Source organism: Peromyscus californicus, unplaced genomic scaffold (genome assembly GCF_007827085.1).
Source record: "Peromyscus californicus insignis strain IS unplaced genomic scaffold, ASM782708v3 Scaffold_14__1_contigs__length_90479793_seg_2, whole genome shotgun sequence".
Lineage (NCBI taxonomy): Eukaryota > Metazoa > Chordata > Mammalia > Rodentia > Cricetidae > Peromyscus > Peromyscus californicus.
The window spans coordinates 49,542,520-49,562,218 of record NW_026294436.1 but is presented as its reverse complement, the minus strand read 5'-3'; the positions used below and the strand labels follow the sequence as shown (position 1 = coordinate 49,562,218).

Here is a 19,699-nt window from a genome sequence, read left to right as displayed (position 1 = left end):
TTCATGGCAGTGGTGGAAAAATGAGACTATAAAGAGAGAAAACTAGCCAAACCTTTGGGCAAATTTTGCATAATCCCAGGATATTTCTTCCGCAGCAATAAAATAGTATTGTTTGTTTCCACGATGGCCGCGGAGGTACCACGCTGCAATAGTATCAGGATTTCTGGAGGAGTTAATATTTGTCCTGGTGTCTGTCTTGTAGGGGTCATTATAGGATACATAGTAATCTTCAGCATAATCATCGTCAATGCTTTCTAGCTGTTCATCTGGAATAATTTCAACGTCATCTCCATCGACTCTACTGAGACCTACTACAACAAGAGGGTTGAACTCCTTTGACATAGAAGTGCTATTGAGTGTGGGTGATGGTAAAGGAGAAGGTATGTGAATGAGATCTGGATGGGGAAGAGTCTGGTTTAGTTCTGGAAGGGGTGAAAACTGACCAGAATCTGAAGGGTAGGATGCTTGACCAGGATCTGAAGAGGCTGTTTTTTGCCTGTGGTTAAGAGGGGGGCTTGTCTGGATGAGGTCTGGAGAGAGGGTCACCTGACTGAGGTCCTGTGATAGGATTATCTCATCAAAGTCTGGAGAGAGGGTCATCTGATTGAAATCTGGAGAAAGGACTGTCTGATCATATTCTGGAGGAAGAGTCAAGAGGCTAAGGTCTGGGGAGGAGGCCTCCTGGTTGTCATCTGGAGAAAGTGGCACCTGACCCAGGTCTGGGGAGGAGGCCTCCTGGCTGTCATCTGGAGAAAGTGGCACCTGACCCAGGTCTGGGGAGGAGGCCTCCTGGTTGTCATCTGGAGAAAGAGCCACCTGACCCAGGTCCTCAGGGGAGGTCATCTGGTTGTCATCTGGAGAAAGGGCCACCTGACCCAGGTCCTCAGGGGAGGTCATCTGGTTGTCATCTGGAGAAAGGGCCACCTGACCCAAGTCTGGAGAAATAATTATTTGATCCAACTCTGGAGAGATGCCAAAGAGGCTTAAGTCTGAGGATGGAATTGTTTGGCCATCTTCTGAAGAGAGAGACTTTTGACTTTGGTCTGGAAAGAAGGCTGTTTGACCAATGTCTTCAGGGTAGGATTCATGGCTTAGGTCATAATCAAGCCCCTGGCTGGGCTCTGGAAAAGGGGATCTGTGACTAGGGTCTGTGGTAGAGTGTACTTGATCAGGATCCTGGACATGAAATGTTGGAGAGTGTCCCTCTGGGGGCACTGACTGATACAGATCTAAAGAGGTTATCTGCCCGGGGTCATGTGGGGAGCTCTGATTATGGTCAGGAAGTGACCTGTCAATATTCGTTGAAGGGGAGGTCTGATTCAGGTCTATGGCAAGAGTTGTTTCATTGGGATTGTAGGGTAACAGTGAGTGATTAAGTCTCTGGTCTAAAAATGTAGGCTTGGCATCTCTCAGGGGATGAAAGCCCCTTGGAGATAGAGGGCTATGGGATGCAACCTTCTTATCCTTCTTCTTCTTTCGTGTCCTGATGAACAACTGTCTTTTCTTTAAGTCACTGTTTCCTTCCTCCTGTCTGACTTGTGGAGATTTATGTCTAACTCCAGGAAACACTGGGAAGTCACCTGGCTTTCCTGTTATTTTTGTAGGGGAGGTGCTATTGCCCAAAGTCATTGAGATGTTCTGATTTTGAGGGTTGTCTGGTGACTTATCCACAGCTGTGTCTTCACCATTTGCTGGTATTATTTCATAACTACCCTTTTCAGAAGCCAAATACCATTCCCTATCCAAGAAATTGGATGTGTTCTTTTGTTTTAAGAGGAACAAATCACTAGGAATGTCCTCCCTGGACCTGGTTCTGGGGTAAGTATTCTTTGGGTTTGCATGCCTCGCAGTTTTACGGGCTGGTGATTTCATCTGGGGGAACCTATGCTTCATCAGATGGAGTCTTTCCCTCTTGGCTGTTTTATGCTTAGCCTGTTCTTGGCTCACCAATCCTTTTGCTCCAAGAGGAAGTAGGTGAACCACCGTGATGTCTGATTGTGAATCATTCATCTCATTTTCATAATATGAGCTGGAATGATGTTCTGTGGAAGGGTTGAGAACTGAGTTCTCATCTAAGCTGGTGAGGTCCTTCAGGAGGGTACCAGTCACGGCGGCTCCTGAGCCAGGAAGGGTTCTTTGAGATTCTTCGAGGTCATTAGCAGGGATCCCACTAAAGTTTCTTGGGGAAGATTTTGAGTCATTAACTCTGTCTGTTCTTGGAGAGATGAACTCGGAGCTGTTCTCTAGAGCAAGAGCAGTAAGATTGAACTCATTTTCCTCCTGAGTCAATGATGAGTTTCTGAATGACCTAATTCCTAGTGATGAAGCCAGTATAGACTGGTAATCATAATCTTCACTGTCTATGCCAAACTCATTTTCTGAAGATTCATGAATTTTCCGGGTTGTCATGGAGGTAGGTGCCAAAGGTTCATAAATCTCATATGAGTCTTCATCATCATCATTCCGGATACATTTAACATCCCTGAATCTCAGCCTTAGGTTTTTGTGTCTTGGATTGGAATTCATGGTAGTTAACATCCATGTTCCTTCAAAGGAGAGACAGAAGAGAAGGTTGAAAGCTCAGGACAAGTTACAAAAACACCAGGATCTGTTGAAGAAACAATTTCTAGTGAATTTTTTTAGAAAAAATAACTTATTTATTTTTATGTTATGTGCATTGGTGCTTTGCCTACATGTATATCTGTGTGAAGGTGTCAGATGTTGGAGTTACAGACAGTTGTTAGCTGGCATGTGGGCACTGGGAATTGAACCTGGGTCCTCTGGAAGAGCAGTCAGTGCTCTTAACCTCTGAGCCATCTCTCCTAATGTCTAGTGAATTTTAACCAGAGGCAGCCATGTGTGAGTTATGGACCAGGCTAGTCTATGAATGGTGAGTTACTGAGCCACAGTGATGTAAGGAGAAAAATCAAAAGGGGTGTTTAGGAATTTTTTAAAATGTAACTTGACATTGTTTGGATATCAAAATGCAGGATCATTGTCCTTATTGCCCAGGTTTTTAACAGAACTTGGCACTAAAGTATTTGTCTGTGGAGATTAAGGAGAAACAAAGAGACCTTCGGTTTGGATTGTTCATGAATTGCCATTTTAGAATCTATCAAGAAAAGAGGGGAAATCGGTGATGAAAGGGACCTTGAAAGTCATCACCATCTGCTTAGTTGTGCATTTGGTCTGAGACTTGGAGTTTGAGAGATGATGGTGAGGTCATCTTCCCACAAAGAAGGGATATTTAGGTGTTTCTAAGAAATACTGTATGTGGGGACAGGGTAAGTTTGAGTCATTTTGAAAGTGAATCGCAGACACACTAAGAATGACCTGGGATGTCGCCAATGCAACCCCTTGTTGAGGGCTAGGCACTAGGCACAACTTACAACTAGGAGCTAAAGCAATTGTAAAGGGCTGCCATGCTTTTCAGATGGGTGACTTCAGGCTTAGTCAGGGCAAGGAACCTGTCTAACGTTGCAAAACATTGAGTGGCAGAACAGGATTTGAAGTTAAGTCTTCTATGCTAATGCTATCTCTGAGACAGCCTCCAGAGCTTATGTAATGATTGGTCACCCGAAGGTGGGATGGTCTCCAAACGGAAGTTGAAGAGTGGGGCTGAGGAGATAGCTCAGCTAGCACAAGGACCGGAGTTTGATCCTCAGAATCCATGTTAAAAAAAAATCAGGCATGGTAGTCCATGTTTTTAATACCAATTCTGGGGAGGTGGATATAGGCGGGTCCTTGGTGGCCCCCTGGACAGTATCTGTAGCTTATTTGGCAAATTCCATGCTCGTGTTTCATAAAAAGGTCAATAACACTTGGGGAATGACACCAAAGGTTGTTTTCATGGCTAATATCTTTATGCTGCTTCTTCATTTGGCTATATTTGTCTTTCTGCCATTGTGTGGCTTTACTGCCCAGTCGTTCCAGAGACGTGCAAACAGAACTGGCATGAAACTGGCTCTATGTAAGCCATTAATTTCCCAACTATAAACCATGAGAAGCAGGGTAAGACAAGCCTTCGGGGGTCCTGGAGACACTCTAGGCGTGGTGGTAATCTGGATAGCTCCACAGACCTTTTCCACCTGAGAGCCCATCAGTGTTCTCTCCAAATATCTACACTCTTACTCACCAACATTATCCATTGTGACAGTCACGGATTCGCCACGCATGGGGAACAGGGTCAATGTGTCCTCGTGCCTCTTTCCATAGATGAATGAGTGTCCAGTGAAGTGGATGGTCAAGATACCGTCGTAAGTTCCCACGCTGCAGAAGTGCCATTGGACAGTGTCATCAAAACAGAATCCCAGAGTGGAGATACTCTCAGGCACGTAGCCATTGATAGCTGAAAGAGCAAAATCTGTCAGATGCCAGCCCTGAACAACAAGAGGACTCGTGTCTAGTTATACCTAAGACAAATGCCCCTGTAGTCATCTGGCTGCATCAAAACAATAATTATTAAAGATAAGCTTTCTGAGATCTAATGTGTGAGTAGGGCACATTCAGCTTCTCAAGTGATGGCCAATGCTCCTGAGGTAGCTGAGGGAGGAAAATCAAGATAAAGGCAAAGCCTTTCACTCACACTGATTTAGTCATTCATCCACCAAGTGAATAGAAAATGTTACCTTATGCTCTGCTGTAAATATATTCTCATAATTGATTTAGATTGTCCAAAATGAGCCTACCAGGAAGACATGTCTACATAAGAGAACTTTATTTTCTTGACATAGTAGTTTGAGTAAGAATGAAAGTCCCAAAAAAAGGAGCTTACTAGGCACATTTGTCATTGAGACCTATTATCTGTAACCCACAGTTAACCTAGTAGTTTCCATTCAAGTATTGAGCTCATATATTTTAATAACTTTTAAAGGAACACCACTTTGGGTAATATCTTTATCTATATATGTACTGAGCGTGGCAATCCAATTAAGATATGATTTACTTGAGGGCACAACCTGTACACCCAGGTCACAGTCCCAGTATGGTGTTTGATACAAAAAAACAAATTTAAGTGATTATATATCAAATACACGTTGAGTTGCTGAAAGGGTGTGTTATTAGTTTCTACTTCATTCCAGATACTTTTCTAAATGATCTAGTATTATGGACACCAGCTACAGTGGCTACTGTGTGTTTGAAATGTAGGTGAACTCCATTGACACGTGCTTTAAGGATTAAATACACCCTGTACTGCAAAGACAGTAATAAAGCAAATCCCATATTTTTTTTAAACTTAAAATTGTAATATCTTTACATAATGAGACCCTATCTCAAAACAAGAACAAAAAAGATAGTATCTGGAATATTCCAAACTGGGTATTTATTATTCTAATTAATTTCACTTATTTCTCTTCACTTTTCAATTTACCAGAAAGTTGAATGTAAGTGACTCACATACTTTTGTTGGGCAGCACTGGTCTAGGGCTGTCACAGACCCATTGCTGAAAGGAAATTATGTGAAGAAGTCTGAATGTGGCACCCATCGGTCCTGAAGCTACGTGAACAGGCCGTGGGAAGCCACCTGCATGGACATGATTACTCATCAGGAAAGGTGTCAGAAGGAGGCTTTTTATTTTGAGGAAGTGTGTGTTGGGGGGAACACTGGTTGTTGGGGGGGGATTGTTTGCGGATGCCACAGTGAAATTCATCTAAGACTTCTCATGACAATGAACTTTGGAATTGTAGCAAGTGTCAGAAGTACAGCTCTGCACTTTCTCTTCAGAACTCTGCATGCATGACCTCTGCATGCGTGACCTCTGCATGCACTGCCTTTTCATGACACGACACTCGGTTCCCAAACTCACTTTGCTTGGCTCTGATTTGAGAGTGAAGCTTCCTTTTAAAAAAAAATCTTATTTCTGTCTGGTCAGCTAGAGGGTATTCGCCATGCACATTTCTAAAATCCTCAGGTACCACCGACCAAGGCCTTCAGTGCCTTTCCTCCCAGCCTTCATCACTTCCTAGAGCATGAACACTGAAACACATACACCACACAATTAAACACACATATACATACCATACCACACACACACACAACCACACACACACACAACCACACACACACACCACATACACACATCACACTGCATACACATCACACACACTGACCACACATCTCATAACATACCACACACACACACACACACACACACACACACACACACACACATACACACACTGCTCTGGCTATGACCTTGGGCTATATGGCCTGAAGGAGGCGGTACTTCTTGCTGTCTTAAAAAAAAAGAAAAAAAAATGAGGAAGGAAACACATGTCCCCTCTCTCCTTTCCTTTTAAGAGGTCACCATATACCATGGCAAGAAGCACCACCTCCTTTGGGCCATATAGCCCAAGGTTATGGGTGGAGCAAATACTACTACACACATACATACACACCATACATACATCACACACACATACCACACCGCCCCACACACACCACACATACATACCACACATACACACCCACCACACACACACACACACATACCACACTCATCATACCACACACATCACACCACACACACACACACACACATCATACCACATACATCACACCATACACACACACACACACACATCATACCACATACATCACACCACACACACACCACACATACATACCACACATACACACCCACCACATACACACACATCATACCACATATATCACACCATACACACACATATATACACACACATCATATCACACACATCACACCATACGCACACACACACACACACACACATCACACCACACACACACACATCATACCACATACATCACACCACATACACACACACACACACACACATCACACCACACACACACACACACACATACACACATACACACACACACACACATCATACCACATATATCACACTATACACACACACACACATCATATCACACACATCACACCACACACACACACACACACAAACACACACACACACACACACACACACACACTTGGAAGCAGGAGCCACGCTGCCTGAAAGGATCACCAGACTTGGAAACTTTGTGGCGCTGGCTGTCAGGCATCCTGTCGCCAAGTCCTTGGACCACGAGTGAGCAGAGGAGGGGCTGGCTGCCTTTGAGAGAGGATAACGTCATCACATTTTTGCTGCTGACATCACATCCTTTGCCTTTGGGTAAAAGACACACTGCATCCACCAGAGTGAAAAGGACGGATAGAAACAGGGGCTCCGACTTACTGCTCATGATATTTGATTCATAAAACTTGGGGTCATCGCGTTTCACCTCGTCAGGATTTTCACAAAACTTGTTGATGTTGTCCTCAATGTACCAGCTCTTGTTCTCATCAAACACAGCAAACACGGCCTGCTGCTCAATGTCTGCTGTCCTCTGGAGGGAAAGGCAGTGATTAAAGCTCCAGGTGCCTGCCTAGGCCCCCCGCTGTCGCTGAGGTCACGGAAGCCACATGTCAGCCCATTACGTACCAAGTACTTGTCAGAGATAAAGCTAACATGTGAAAGCAACCAGAAGAGGTCAGAGAATGCAGGCAAAGACACCCATGGGAGAAAACGCTATCTCGGTCCAGCGCCTGTAAGTTAGTGCATGTCCATGCCTGAGCACTTTTCAAAATGAGTGACTGACTGTGTTCCACACGGTGAAAAGGATGAGGAGAAGGCTGCAAGAGGAAAGCCTCGTGCCCTTCTTCCCTGTGTCCTTTACTCCGTCAACAAATCAGGATCTTGCAAGTGTTATGATTTTTCTAGACATCTGCCTATTTTGCATGCCTTTGGATAAGACTTCTTTCACTATTATTTAGCCTAATGGCAATTTCATTTTCTTTTTCTCTCTTTTTTTTTTTTTTTTTTTTTTTTTGGTTTTTCGAGACAGGGTTTCTCTGTGTAGCTTTGTGCCTTTCCTGGAGCTTGCTGTATAGACCAGGCTGGCCTCGAACTCACAGATCAGCCTGCCTCTGCCTCCCAAGTGCTGGGATTAAAGGCATGCACCACCACTGCCCAGCTGAAACTATTCATTTTCAATGAAGATAAACTCAGGATGCTGGGGATGTAGTTCAGTTGGTAAAGTGTTTGCCTAGCATGTATAAAGCCCTGGGTTCAATCCCCTGCACCATATATACCTGGTGTAGTGGCATATGTCTCTAATCTCAGCACTTGAGAGGCACGAAGTTCAAGGTTATCCCCTGTTACATAACCAGTTTGAGGCCTGCCTGAACTACAAGAGAAACCTGTCCCAAAACAAAAACAAAACAACCAACAACAAACACACAAGGGGGCAGGCTGGAGAGATGGTTCAGTGATTAAGGGCACTGTCTGAGGACCTGGGTTCGATTCCCATCATCCCCTATGCCAGCTACAAACCATCTTTAACTACAGCAGTATCAGGGGATCTAGCGCCCTCTTCTGGCCTCTATGGGCACCAGGTATACACACTGTATGAAGACATGCACGCGAGCAAAACACCCAAACACATAAAATAAAAATAAAAACTAAAATTTGGAAAGACAAGACAATTTTTAAAAGTCCAAGGCCACTCTAGCCCATACAGTGAATTTGAGGCCAAGCTAGGCCACTTGTCTCAAGATAAAACAAACTCAGAAACTCAACGTCTCTTTGGTCATATTCTTTGCTATAAATTAGTCTTACCAAAGAAAGACTTTTGACAGGCTCCAACTTCACTAAAAACTATGGCTCCAGCTGGGCGGTGGTGGTGCACGCTTTTAATCCCAGCACTCAGGAGGCAGAGGCAGGAGGATCTCTGCAAGTTCAAGGCCAGCCTGTTCTACAGAGAGAGTTCCAGGACAGCCAGGGCTACACAGAGAAAACCTGTTTCAAAAACCAAACAGAACAAAACGAAAACAAAAACAAAACAGCAAACAACCAAACAGCAACAACAACAACAAAACCCCAAGCAACCAAACAAGACAAACTGTGGCTCCAAATGTCCTTGCTCTAAAGTCTCTCTCCTCTCTCTGTCGCATGCCTCTGAAAACAACAAAGATGAGCACCACGTCTACACGGAACTCCTGTGCCACCCTGTAAGCACAGTTCTAGGAGGGACGTGGTCACTTATTTGATCAGAGGAAAGAATTGAAAGAGCCTGACTGGCTTCTCCATCACACAGGCAATACCAACAGGCCTGGGGTTTGGAACAAAATAAGAACCAGCAACTTGGGGTGTGCTTTCTGCAGTGAGAGTCTAGATGAAAAGAGAAAGAGCAACAACATAAAAGATGATCCCTGATGATAAACATTATCACACTGTTGCTAAAGAAGACTGATGTTCAGTGTATTTTACAAGGAAAAACCCTCTTGTCTGGCAGGGAGACCTAAATCTGCTCCAGCCAGGGGAAATCACTATTTTAAAGTTGACTTTAAGGATAAAATACCTGTATGCCTCTCTGGTCCAGGGACCTGCTCTTACAGATTAGAAGCAGACCTATTAGTCCAGAGGCGAGGTCCTTGGTAACATCCACATCACTGTAGTAAGGCCTTGTTAGGCACTGGGCGTCATTTTCGGTGGGTTCGTCAAACTCTAGAATGTTCCATTTGTAAGTGTAAGTTTCCCCTGGTTGAACTGGTCTGATCATGGTGTGACTGCCTGAAAGAAAATATACATTATTAATTTTTAGGGACATTGTTTCATCATAATAAATATCTACCTTAGCTTTTATTTAGAGTAATTGGATATCAGGAAAGAAATATTCTTTTTGTCTTAAACTCTTGACTACAGACAGCGTGTAGCTGTTCAGTGTTTCTCCACTAGATGCCGCCAACGACACTCAGAAAGGCATTGTATTGGCAACCTTTAAAGTGAGAAGGGTTTGCCTGGGATTTCTAAGGATCCCCCCTCCACGAGTATTACTGAGTGCACTTGCCATAACCACTGAGCAAACAGGACAAGAGAAAACTGTGGAAGTCTCTCAGAGATCAGTAGTCTCTTTCAGTAGAAGTGGAAGGTTCTCACCTGAGGTGGAGGAAGAGTTGACTCCATCTTCATAAGGAGAGAATGTCACTCCATGAGGGTAAATGCTATAGGGTCGGCTGGCCATATTTTTGAACACAATCTACAAAGGCAAGTCATATTCATTATTTTGGTATCTAAGGCCACTCATGAGAACTATTGGACAAGAGGCTTTGCACATTCACCTGTTGCGTGTGTATGTGTGGGCAGGCATACACGTGACACGCAGGTGTGCACCCACAGGTATGTAGGCAAACCATGGGAAACTCAGCTCTGTGTATCCATGCAGCAGCCCATCCCCTATTACCAGGCAGGAAGGAGCCTCTGGGGAGTTTTACTCCCAGATAATGATGAAAAATGGAAGTTTGTCCCCGGAGGACAGCTTAGGAGAAATCACGTCTCCCTCATAGCACATTATCCTTCCCCGAGTGGTCCCCACAACCTTCCCTTATTCTTTCAGATTGGACCGCATCCATTCCTTTTCCCCTCTGATCATGATGCTCCTCTGCCTGCCAGGCTCCCTGAGATCATAGTCAGTGAAGTTATCTTCCTGAAGGGTCCCACTAGCCAGACCCTGAACTCCCAACAGAATATGCTGGTGCTGAAACCTAAAGCATCATAGTGGAGCCAAAATTGAGGGAAGGAAGAAAAAAGGGGAAAGACAGCGGGAAAGAAGGCTTTGTCACTTGATTCTTTTCAAATGAACAAATAGGCTCCGTCTGAGGTGTGATTTTTATAGAAGTCCTAATTTGCCTGTTAATCTTCAATAGGTAACTATAGCCTTCTCTTTTACTTGGTTTGCTGACAAAGCCTTTAAATCACCCCCGATCTGTTAGATTATCTACCTCATAGGGTCTTGCCGAAGATTGTAGCCTTCAATTGTCTGCTGCTTGGATCCTTACCTAGCTCTGTGATGTGATATAATGTTCAAGTAAATTGTTATTACGTGTGTGTGTGTGTGTGTGTGTGTGTGTGTGTGTGTGTGTGTGTGTGTGCTCGAGTGCGTGTGTGTGTTTAAGGGCATGCATGTTACAGTGTGCATTCGAGGTCAGAAGACAACCCATGGGAATTGATTCTCTCCACCATAGGCCCCAGGTAATGAACTCAGGTATTCAGGCTTGGCATCAAATGCCTTTCTGCACTGAGCCATCTTGCCAGCCCAACATATACAAATGCAGCTTTAATAGAGACCAGTCATGAGAGCCACATACTCAGACTGTCCTGAGGAGTTATTTTCTCTTCACTCTCCTGACTTGGATGTTCACACTGATAATGAGTGATATCATTTTCAAAAGCCACCTGACTCTTCTGCTTTGTGACAGTTTGGGGGATGTTGTCAAGGACACTGACTTGAAAACGCACCGCAAGGGATTTCTCCTGGCTCTCTACCTCAGGCAAATTGTGCTGTGTTCACAGGTATGCAAATCTTGCCCAGGCCTATTTCCTCTTTAATTTGCTATAAACGTTAGGAAAAGCTTTGCAGACAACCTTGGGATTGTACGGGTATGTTTCCTTATGCTTATTTGTGGTCTTATGTTCTTCGCTCCCATACTATTCTTCACTCCTCATTGACAGTGACTGTTTTATTTTCTTAGTTTGATTGTCCGTCAAGATTCTTTTTGAATTTTTAAGTAGGCTATAAATGAATGAAATACTAAGTAAAACTAAAAGCTATGTTTGAACTTAAAATTTAAATTGAATGAACACATTCAAAAATATTGAAAGCTGTCAACACTTGATCTGTCTTCCATAGTTTAATTCTTCCCTGCTTCCATATTTCTTTGCTTACCTTGAGTGTGTCCCTGACCTGGGCTCTGATAATAGGGCCCAAAATCCCACTTTGTTTGAAACCGGAATTCTCCGTGCGTTTGGTGAAGGTCTCTTCTTCATACTGCCTGTAAATAACTTTCTTATACTGTTTTCCAATTTGATTGGAGAAATTATCCAAGTGCAAAGACCTGTATTTCCTTAAAGTGAAATGAAATAATAAAACAAAAGTTAAACTACTTCAAGTAGAGAGTCTGGTGCGATATGCGGTGGGAAACCCTTGCACGTGCAAGTTCTGCTTTGGGGCTAGCTAGAATACTACTTCTGGGAACATTCTCAGTGTTGTTTGCAACATCTTGATGTTCTCTATGCAGCCAAAAACTAACAAACAAGAGTCACCTCCTCCACCACTGAATGAGTCATAAGTACCTGATAAGAAGTAGCTATGCGGCCGGGCGGTGGTGGCGCACGCCTTTAATCCCAGCACTCGGGAGGCAGAGGCAGGCGGATCTCTGTGAGTTCGAGGCCAGCCTGGTCTCCAAAGCGAGTACCAGGAAAGGCGCAAAGCTACACAGAGAAACCCTGTCTCGAAAAACCAAAAAAAAAAAAAAAAAAAAAAAAAAAAGAAGTAGCTATGCTGACAGAGACTGTCTGTACCTTCCTTTTTTTTCTTTCCTTTCCTTTCTTTTTGTGGATTCATAGTATTCTAATGCATGAATGTGCTATAACTTGATGCTCTTTTCCAACTGATGGACTTTTGGAATTGGTTTTAATTTTTTGTTACTATTAACAGTGCAGCAGTGAGCACCCTATTCATACAGCCTGTGAACAAGAATACTTTTGTACAATTAAATTCAAGAGCATGGTGTTGGTAGAAAGGGTATATGTGCTTACAATTATAACATACTTTGTCAAGTTATCCCACAGAATGGCTTTAGAAGAACACTAGGTCATCAGAATGTGGGATCAGTTTTGTTTCCCACAGCCTTGGCAATAGATGGTGTTAAGATGAACCTGCCAGTCTGATAGGTACAGGACAGCATTCCAGTGAAATTTCATTTTCATTTTTCTTATTATGAATGGCATATGAAGAGTTACTAGAACTTCCATTTTTTTTTTTTTATTATTCTGGCATCTTCTCTCAGGTATGAGAAAAGAAGAGTAGCACTGAATCCGTAGAACTGATGTGAAGCCCTTAGCAAACATCTACTACAAGGATTAGCAATAACAAGCATTCAGTGAGTTCTAGATGCTGTTGTTCTTGTTATTATCATCAGGCCACATTGCTATGGTGATTTAGGAGTAATTGTTGATGAGGACAAGAATATGTAGGTGGAAATCAATACACATGTCTCTTGAGAGCTGGCCACTCATGACATCAGATTCCAGCCTCACACACTAAGGACTCCAAGGGACATGTCTCTACCCCGACTCACTTGTCCATATTTGCAGGGATCACGGGTGCATAGTTCCAGATGACTTCCTCTGCCGCAATGAAGTACTCCCATCTCTTCATGTGTCGCCTCTGCTCTCGAGTGAGGGTCTTGGGATTCCTGGTTTTCTTCAGGCAGTTTTTAATGTCAATGTAAGCCTGCATCCCAGCTGGATTAGGATATAAAGTCAGTAGTAGAATTTAAGAGAAAAATTTCATCAAAAGGTGTATTTTAAAAAAATTCATGGGAGACAAATACTAACAGCAAAGCACTGCTCAGATAACTTTTAGTCATTTGAGTTTAGCACTCTTTTAATGGGCCACAGAGGAGGCAAGAGCAGAAAGCAGGGGGAGAGTCGAGGGCTAGAGGAAGAGGTTGGAAAGGTTCCCTGCATTTCTTCTGCACCAGGAACAAACTGAACACCCTGGGACGAGGGCTGGGGTATAGCTCTATGGTCGAGTGTGGGCTTAGCATGTAGATGGCCTTGCGTTTGATCCTTAACACAGCTCTCTCTCTTTCTCCCTCTCTCTCACTCCAAAATAACTAACTAAATATGAAATTTTGTCTTTTCTTGTTATTCGTCCCTTTGCTAAATGAAGAACACAAGCCAGGCAGTGGTGGCACACACCTTTAATCCCAGCACTCGGGAGGTAGAGGCAGGCGGATCACTGTGAGTTCGAGGCCAGCCTGGACTACAGAGTGAGTTCCAGGAAAGGCACAAAGCTACACAGGGAAACCCTGTCTTGAAAAACAAAAAACAAGCAAGCAAACAAAAAATGAAGAACACAATAGTGTATACTTAATGTGATTATTAATAATTCATAATACCACTTGTCTTTAATTTTAGTTTTATTTTTGCTTTATTCCTACTATTAATAATGATACCACAGTGGTGGTTTATTAGTATCATTACTTCAACATAATTTTCATTGCTTAGAAGGAAAACAAAATGATCTCATATAATATTTATTTCTCAAGTGCCTACACGCCTAGGGGTTAACAGTTTCCCATAGTAACAGAATGTGCTTAGATTTTCATCTCTATCAGCATGAGTGACCCTCTCAACAGTCTAGAAGCAAAAATGTGGGATATGACAGTTAACTGTTTCATTTAAATGATGCCACATGACTCCTGCTGGTTCAGGAGAATTCACTGATGCTCTCTAAAGTCCGTTTCTAGCTGGTGTGGTGGCTCATGCCTATAATTCCAGCATTGGGGAGGCTCAATCGGGAGGGTTGCCATGAGTTTCAGGGCAGCTTGGGCTACAGTGTAAGACTCTTCCTCAGTAAAACAAACAGACAACGGAGCATTTATGGTCCGTTCAACACACATTGGTTGAGTTGGTTTCTGTGCCAGGCTTTTGTGTTCATTTCATTGTACAGGACCACGTTCATGTTTGGCCTTGTCAGTCTTGGTAACTCCATACTTCTAGAGATTTGTGGATGTTTGCCTTGCTCTATCTAACCTCTGGGTTCCTTCCCTTGGCTACATATGACAGACACCCAAGAATACATCTACAGAAGCATTAGTTTTCTTCCTCGTTCATGGAAGTAGAGAGCTTGTCAGCTTTTGTTTTATTTTAAAAGGTCTCTGTCAATGTCTGGTCTTCCTTCATCCCTAAACAATGGGCCATGAGTCTAAGAGCTGAGGGTCTAATGGTGTTATTGGGACCATAGGCAGGGCTAACTAAAGGGTAGAAGAGAACATACGGAGCTGCACCCTACACAAGATGGTCAGAAAGGTTTCTTGCCTTGATAATGCTTTGGGATGAGAGAAGACACAATCCACTTTCCTTCTGGGCTCACAGTCATGTTCGCGGTCGTAGACGTAGCACTGACCAGCGTGATGGTGGACACCTTGTGCTGGTTCTGTTCCAGGACTTGGCCATTGAAGTGAATAGAGAACAACTCTGGCCCCGAGCTCATTCCAATCAGATGCCAGCTGACATGGTCATGGGCACAGACTGTTATATCTGAGAAGGAGAGACAAATCCAAATGCATCGTGGCAGGGAAACAAAGTCACAACTCATGTAGCAAGTAGCACCCTGAAGGGGGGGATAGAGCTTAGAATGGGGGTCATTCCCCTAGAACTGAAAGGACTGAGGCTAGGGGGCAGCTGTATACGTGATGAACCATCCCAGTTTGTCCAGGACTGAGAGGTCTCTCAAGACACAGGGCTCTCAGTATATGAATTGATAAAGTCCTAGGCAAAGTGGAGTGACTGGTCACATCAGTCTGGCTTCAGTTGGAAGAAGTCACCAGCACCTCCCATAGGCCAGAGTGTCAGTAGCTAATCTTTTCATGCAGCTGGAGGTCAAGTGCCATCAAAGTAAAGGAAAGTGTGAAGATACGCTGATGAATTTTCCATTGTGTCTTTACCCAGTTTTGAATTATTTTAGTGACAATGGATTACTCTCTGCGTTACTGGTATCCTCGTTGTAACTGGAGCCCAAGAGCTTTTTATGGACAGATTGATAACAACCGAGGAAGAAAGAACCGAGGGAAAAGCTCTTCTTTGCTTTCTTTGTTGCCACAGTGATTGAGAAAATGTTCACTTGCTCCGGGAAAGAGTCCAGGCTTGGCTCCTACCCAGATTCGTGATCACTAGGTAGAAGAGGATGGTCTGGGAATTGGCTTCTCATCCCTAGAGGCCCTTGTCCTTTGAGAAGGCATTGTGAACAGGAAGCTGTGAGGTAGTGAGAAGGTATGTGTGTTCCTGTGGGTGTGTTTATTCACTTCAGAAATGACTTGATCTGAGTCCAGTAATGAACACATCCACCATAGTATTGTCATGTTTATTCACTGAGTGCTGCTCTAGAAGACTGGGGCCCTTATGTAACTATTGTGTCTACTAATCATTTTTCTTCCCTTTTCTTGCTCTTTTGCATTTATTTGAAAATTCTTTTTCAACTACAAATTTATAATCTCTCTGTCCTGATCAAGTTGCTTCTGTTTAATTTGTACACACAGTCCACTATTTCAGCTTTTGTATATTTACACAGATTATTCTGCCTGTCAGGACACAGATAATGGGATTGTTAATCCCATTTCTGGAAACAGCATATTGAACTACTAGTTGGTAAGGAGAACACAGAGGCAGGGAAATGAGTGAGGTATGAATTCAGATCTGCCAAGGTAGAGCTCAGTTGTTAGCTTGGTCTCAGGTTTGCAAGAACCCAGTTTTGGAACTCAGAATCAATACCCAGAGCTGCATGAGCCAGGCAGAAGATGGCGCCAAATGAAATAGAATAAAAATTGAAAGCAATACCAGACCTCAACTCTTGACAGTGTTTTTCTGTATTTTTGTTTACAGTTATTTATTGATTTTGTGTATGGGCATAAATCACATGATTCATGTGTGGGGGTCAGAGGATAACCTGTGAAAGTTGATTCTCTCTTTCCACCATGTGAGCCTTAAGGATCGAACCAGGTCCCATCGAATTTTTTAATAGGGAAATACTTTCTTTTTTTCCCCTAAACTGAATATAAATACAGTATATGATATATACTGTGGGATTTACTTATTTATTTATTCATTCATTTATTTGTGTGTATATATGTATTTATCCTAAGGGACTAATTTTTAGCCAGTTATCTTGTATCTTGTCATTGTAAATTTGAAATTTGAAATGTAAATCCAGGGTAGAAGTCAAGGTTAGAATCTCCCATGGAGCAAATGAACAGTTTCCCAGTCACCATGGGAGCAAAGAAAGATCAAATCAAGCCTTTCTCCCTGAGTTGTTATTACTACATCACACACACACACACACACACACACACACACACACACACACACACGAACGAATATCCTAGATTTTCATTCCACGGCAGTTCTGCTAGAAAGACATGGAAGAAGAGATATAGGTGGTTGCTATGGTTATGGTATGTCGCCTAAAAGGCTCGTATACCAAAAGCTTGGCTCTGTGTGGTGAATTTCAGGTAGTAGAACCTTTGAAACACAGAGTCTAGGGGAAGTGGTTAGGGCGCTGGAGGTATTGTCCCTGGAAGAGATTAATGTAGTTCTCATGGGACCTTGGTTAAGTCTCATGAGAGTGAGTTATTATGAAGCAAGGCCATCTCTGTTCTTGGTCCTTCTACATGTAGCCATCTCCTTTTTGCTTCTATGCCCTACTATGACACAGACATGTGGTCCCTCACCAAAGGCTGAGCTGATGAACCTGCCAGTCTTGAGTTTTCTGCTTCTAAAACTGAATTGTTTTTAAACACCTTTTCTTCATATAGTAGACAGCATTCAGTATTTTATTTATATAAAATTGACTAGTACAGTGGAAGTCTGATCCCCCCCAACTTAACAGTTGGTATGATTTTATTTTTTTTTTTTATTTTATTTTTTTTTTTTTTTACAAAACTCTGTCTGCAGATGGGAAGAGAAAACATTCTATATGCCACTGAATATTGTTTATCAATAGACTTTTGAACAGCTACTAATATATCTATATGGTAGAGCATACTCCTGTTTATCTGTACTACAAGTATCTTTATTTTTTTTAAAGATTTACGTATTTTATGTACATGAATGCTCTGTCTTCGTGCACACCAGAAAAGGGTATCATATCCTATTGCAGATAGTTATGAGCCACCATGTGGTTGCTGGGACTTGAACTCAGGACCTCTGGAAGAGCAGCTAGTGCTCCTAACTGCTGAGCCATCTCTCCAGCCCTCTTTATTTCACTCCTTCTGTTGACCATTCCTATGGAGAGTGACTTGAGTACTCTGTACTTGAGTAGAGCTCAGAAGGCTACACTTAACAAGGCTATAGAACACAAGGTTCCTTGTTACCCTCTGACTTATCTGTTGTACTTCCTGGCTAAGGTAGAAAAAGATGATGACGATAAAAATCACAAGAGTCACTGAATCATTGCACAAGAGTGTGATAATTTGCCACTAGGCACTGGAAACCAGTGTATGTGGCAAGCTGCCTTAAAGAAACCATGGGGCCACGGTACTGGTGACCCTGTCTTTGCCGAATGTTGTACGGCCGCTGTGTTACCTGGCATCGTCCTGTTCACAAAGCCATTGACTGTGTACATTAGGGATGGTGACTGGCTCCAGCTCTTGCTTTCGTCAAACACAGCAAACAGCAGCACGTGTTGCTTGTCGAACATCTTCTGAGTCCCATCCTCAGTGAGTGTGCCTGAGAAAGAAGAGACAGGCTTCCATCATGTTCCCCATCGAAGAGTACCTTTAGTAGTCCTACACATCCGAATTGGGGGCCAGAAACAAGTAATGTTTATATAAACTTGAAGCATACATTTCCAGCCAGGGAATAGGATCTATTCCTATAATTACCGTATTCAGGAGAAGCTGAGGCAGGAGAATCATGAGTTTGAGGTAATCCTGGGCTATATAGGGAGTACAAGTCCATTCCGGATTATGCAGTAATAGTCTACCCTCAAAAGCCAAAATTCTCTTCCCCTGCCCCTTGCTGCCTGTGGTGAGTGGGAGAGCTGGCCCTGAGGTCATGAGAGTGGAAGAGCTGGTTCTGACCCTCACCGGCTGCAGCACCCTGGGGAGTGGACCCTGCACCTCACCTGGGCAACACAGTAGAGCTGGCCCTGGTGGTGTGAGAACAGGTGCAGGTGAGCTGATCCTGTGGGTGTGAGAACAGGAGAACAGGCCCTGCCCCTTGCTGCTTGCTATATATGGCAAACTAGCCAGGGAGGTGTTGGAGAGCTCACCTTGGTGATGAGGATGAGGAGGAGCTGGTGGGCTGCTCAACCCAGCTACCACCCAGAAGCAGGGATATGAGTTGGCCCACCCCAACATCCATCCCATATATGATCTGCTGGAGCATGTGAAGGGACCAGCCCTGCAGACCCAAAGCTGTAGGACCTCCATGACACAGGGTAACAGCAGGATGCCGAGAGGAGTCCGGTAGCATGTCTAAGATGATGTCTAGGATGGCCCAGCAGAAGCCAGAAGCCTCAAACCAGACCAATGACTCATTGCAGTGAACATTTGAAAGTAAAGATATACGGACTAAAGGGCACACTGTGTGACTCAACCTTATCACACTTCGGCTTTTACAATGAGATTTTTCTTTTCTTTTCTTTTACATTTGATTTTGTTTTGTTTCATGGGGGAGGTGAGGGAGGTTGCAGGGGCAGAGAGTAGTTGTAAAGGTGCAGGGGGATGAATGGAATCGGGATGTGTGATGTGAAATCCACAAAGAATCAATAAAACGTTAAAAAAGAATATTTACATAAAATAAATGGACAATTGTTCATTTGAAAAAATAAAATTCAAAACTAACATCATCAACAAGGAAAAGCACCCATTTCTTCCAATCTTCAGACCAGAACATGCACCTTAGAGTAGATGGTACAACACAACACCCCATGTTGAATACAGCTTCCTCATCTATACATAAGTGGGATACTCGACTAGAGAGTTGTTTATATCAAGATAAACCAATCCTTATATGAGTAAAAATGGTGATAAAATGAAAAAGCCTTTTAAAAGATGAACAGTTTTTTTCAATGCAATTATAGTATATTTGCCAGGAAATTAAAAAA

At 43.2% G+C, this 19,699-nt stretch overlaps 1 protein-coding gene across 1 annotated transcript in view; it reads right to left on the bottom strand.

The window, feature by feature from the left end:
• F5 (coagulation factor V) overlaps positions 1–19,699 on the bottom strand; it is a 71,538-nt gene that overhangs the window by 26,227 nt on the left and 25,612 nt on the right. Inside the window, exons 5-13 of the mRNA XM_052737438.1 lie at positions 18,175–18,318; positions 14,914–15,135; positions 13,167–13,332; positions 11,753–11,930; positions 9,967–10,066; positions 9,389–9,600; positions 7,225–7,375; positions 4,136–4,348; positions 53–2,546 (exon numbers count right to left, since the gene is read on the bottom strand). Coding sequence (XP_052593398.1) covers positions 53–2,546; positions 4,136–4,348; positions 7,225–7,375; positions 9,389–9,600; positions 9,967–10,066; positions 11,753–11,930; positions 13,167–13,332; positions 14,914–15,135; positions 18,175–18,318 — 3,880 coding nt within the window. The remainder of the gene's footprint in view (positions 1–52; positions 2,547–4,135; positions 4,349–7,224; positions 7,376–9,388; positions 9,601–9,966; positions 10,067–11,752; positions 11,931–13,166; positions 13,333–14,913; positions 15,136–18,174; positions 18,319–19,699) is intronic.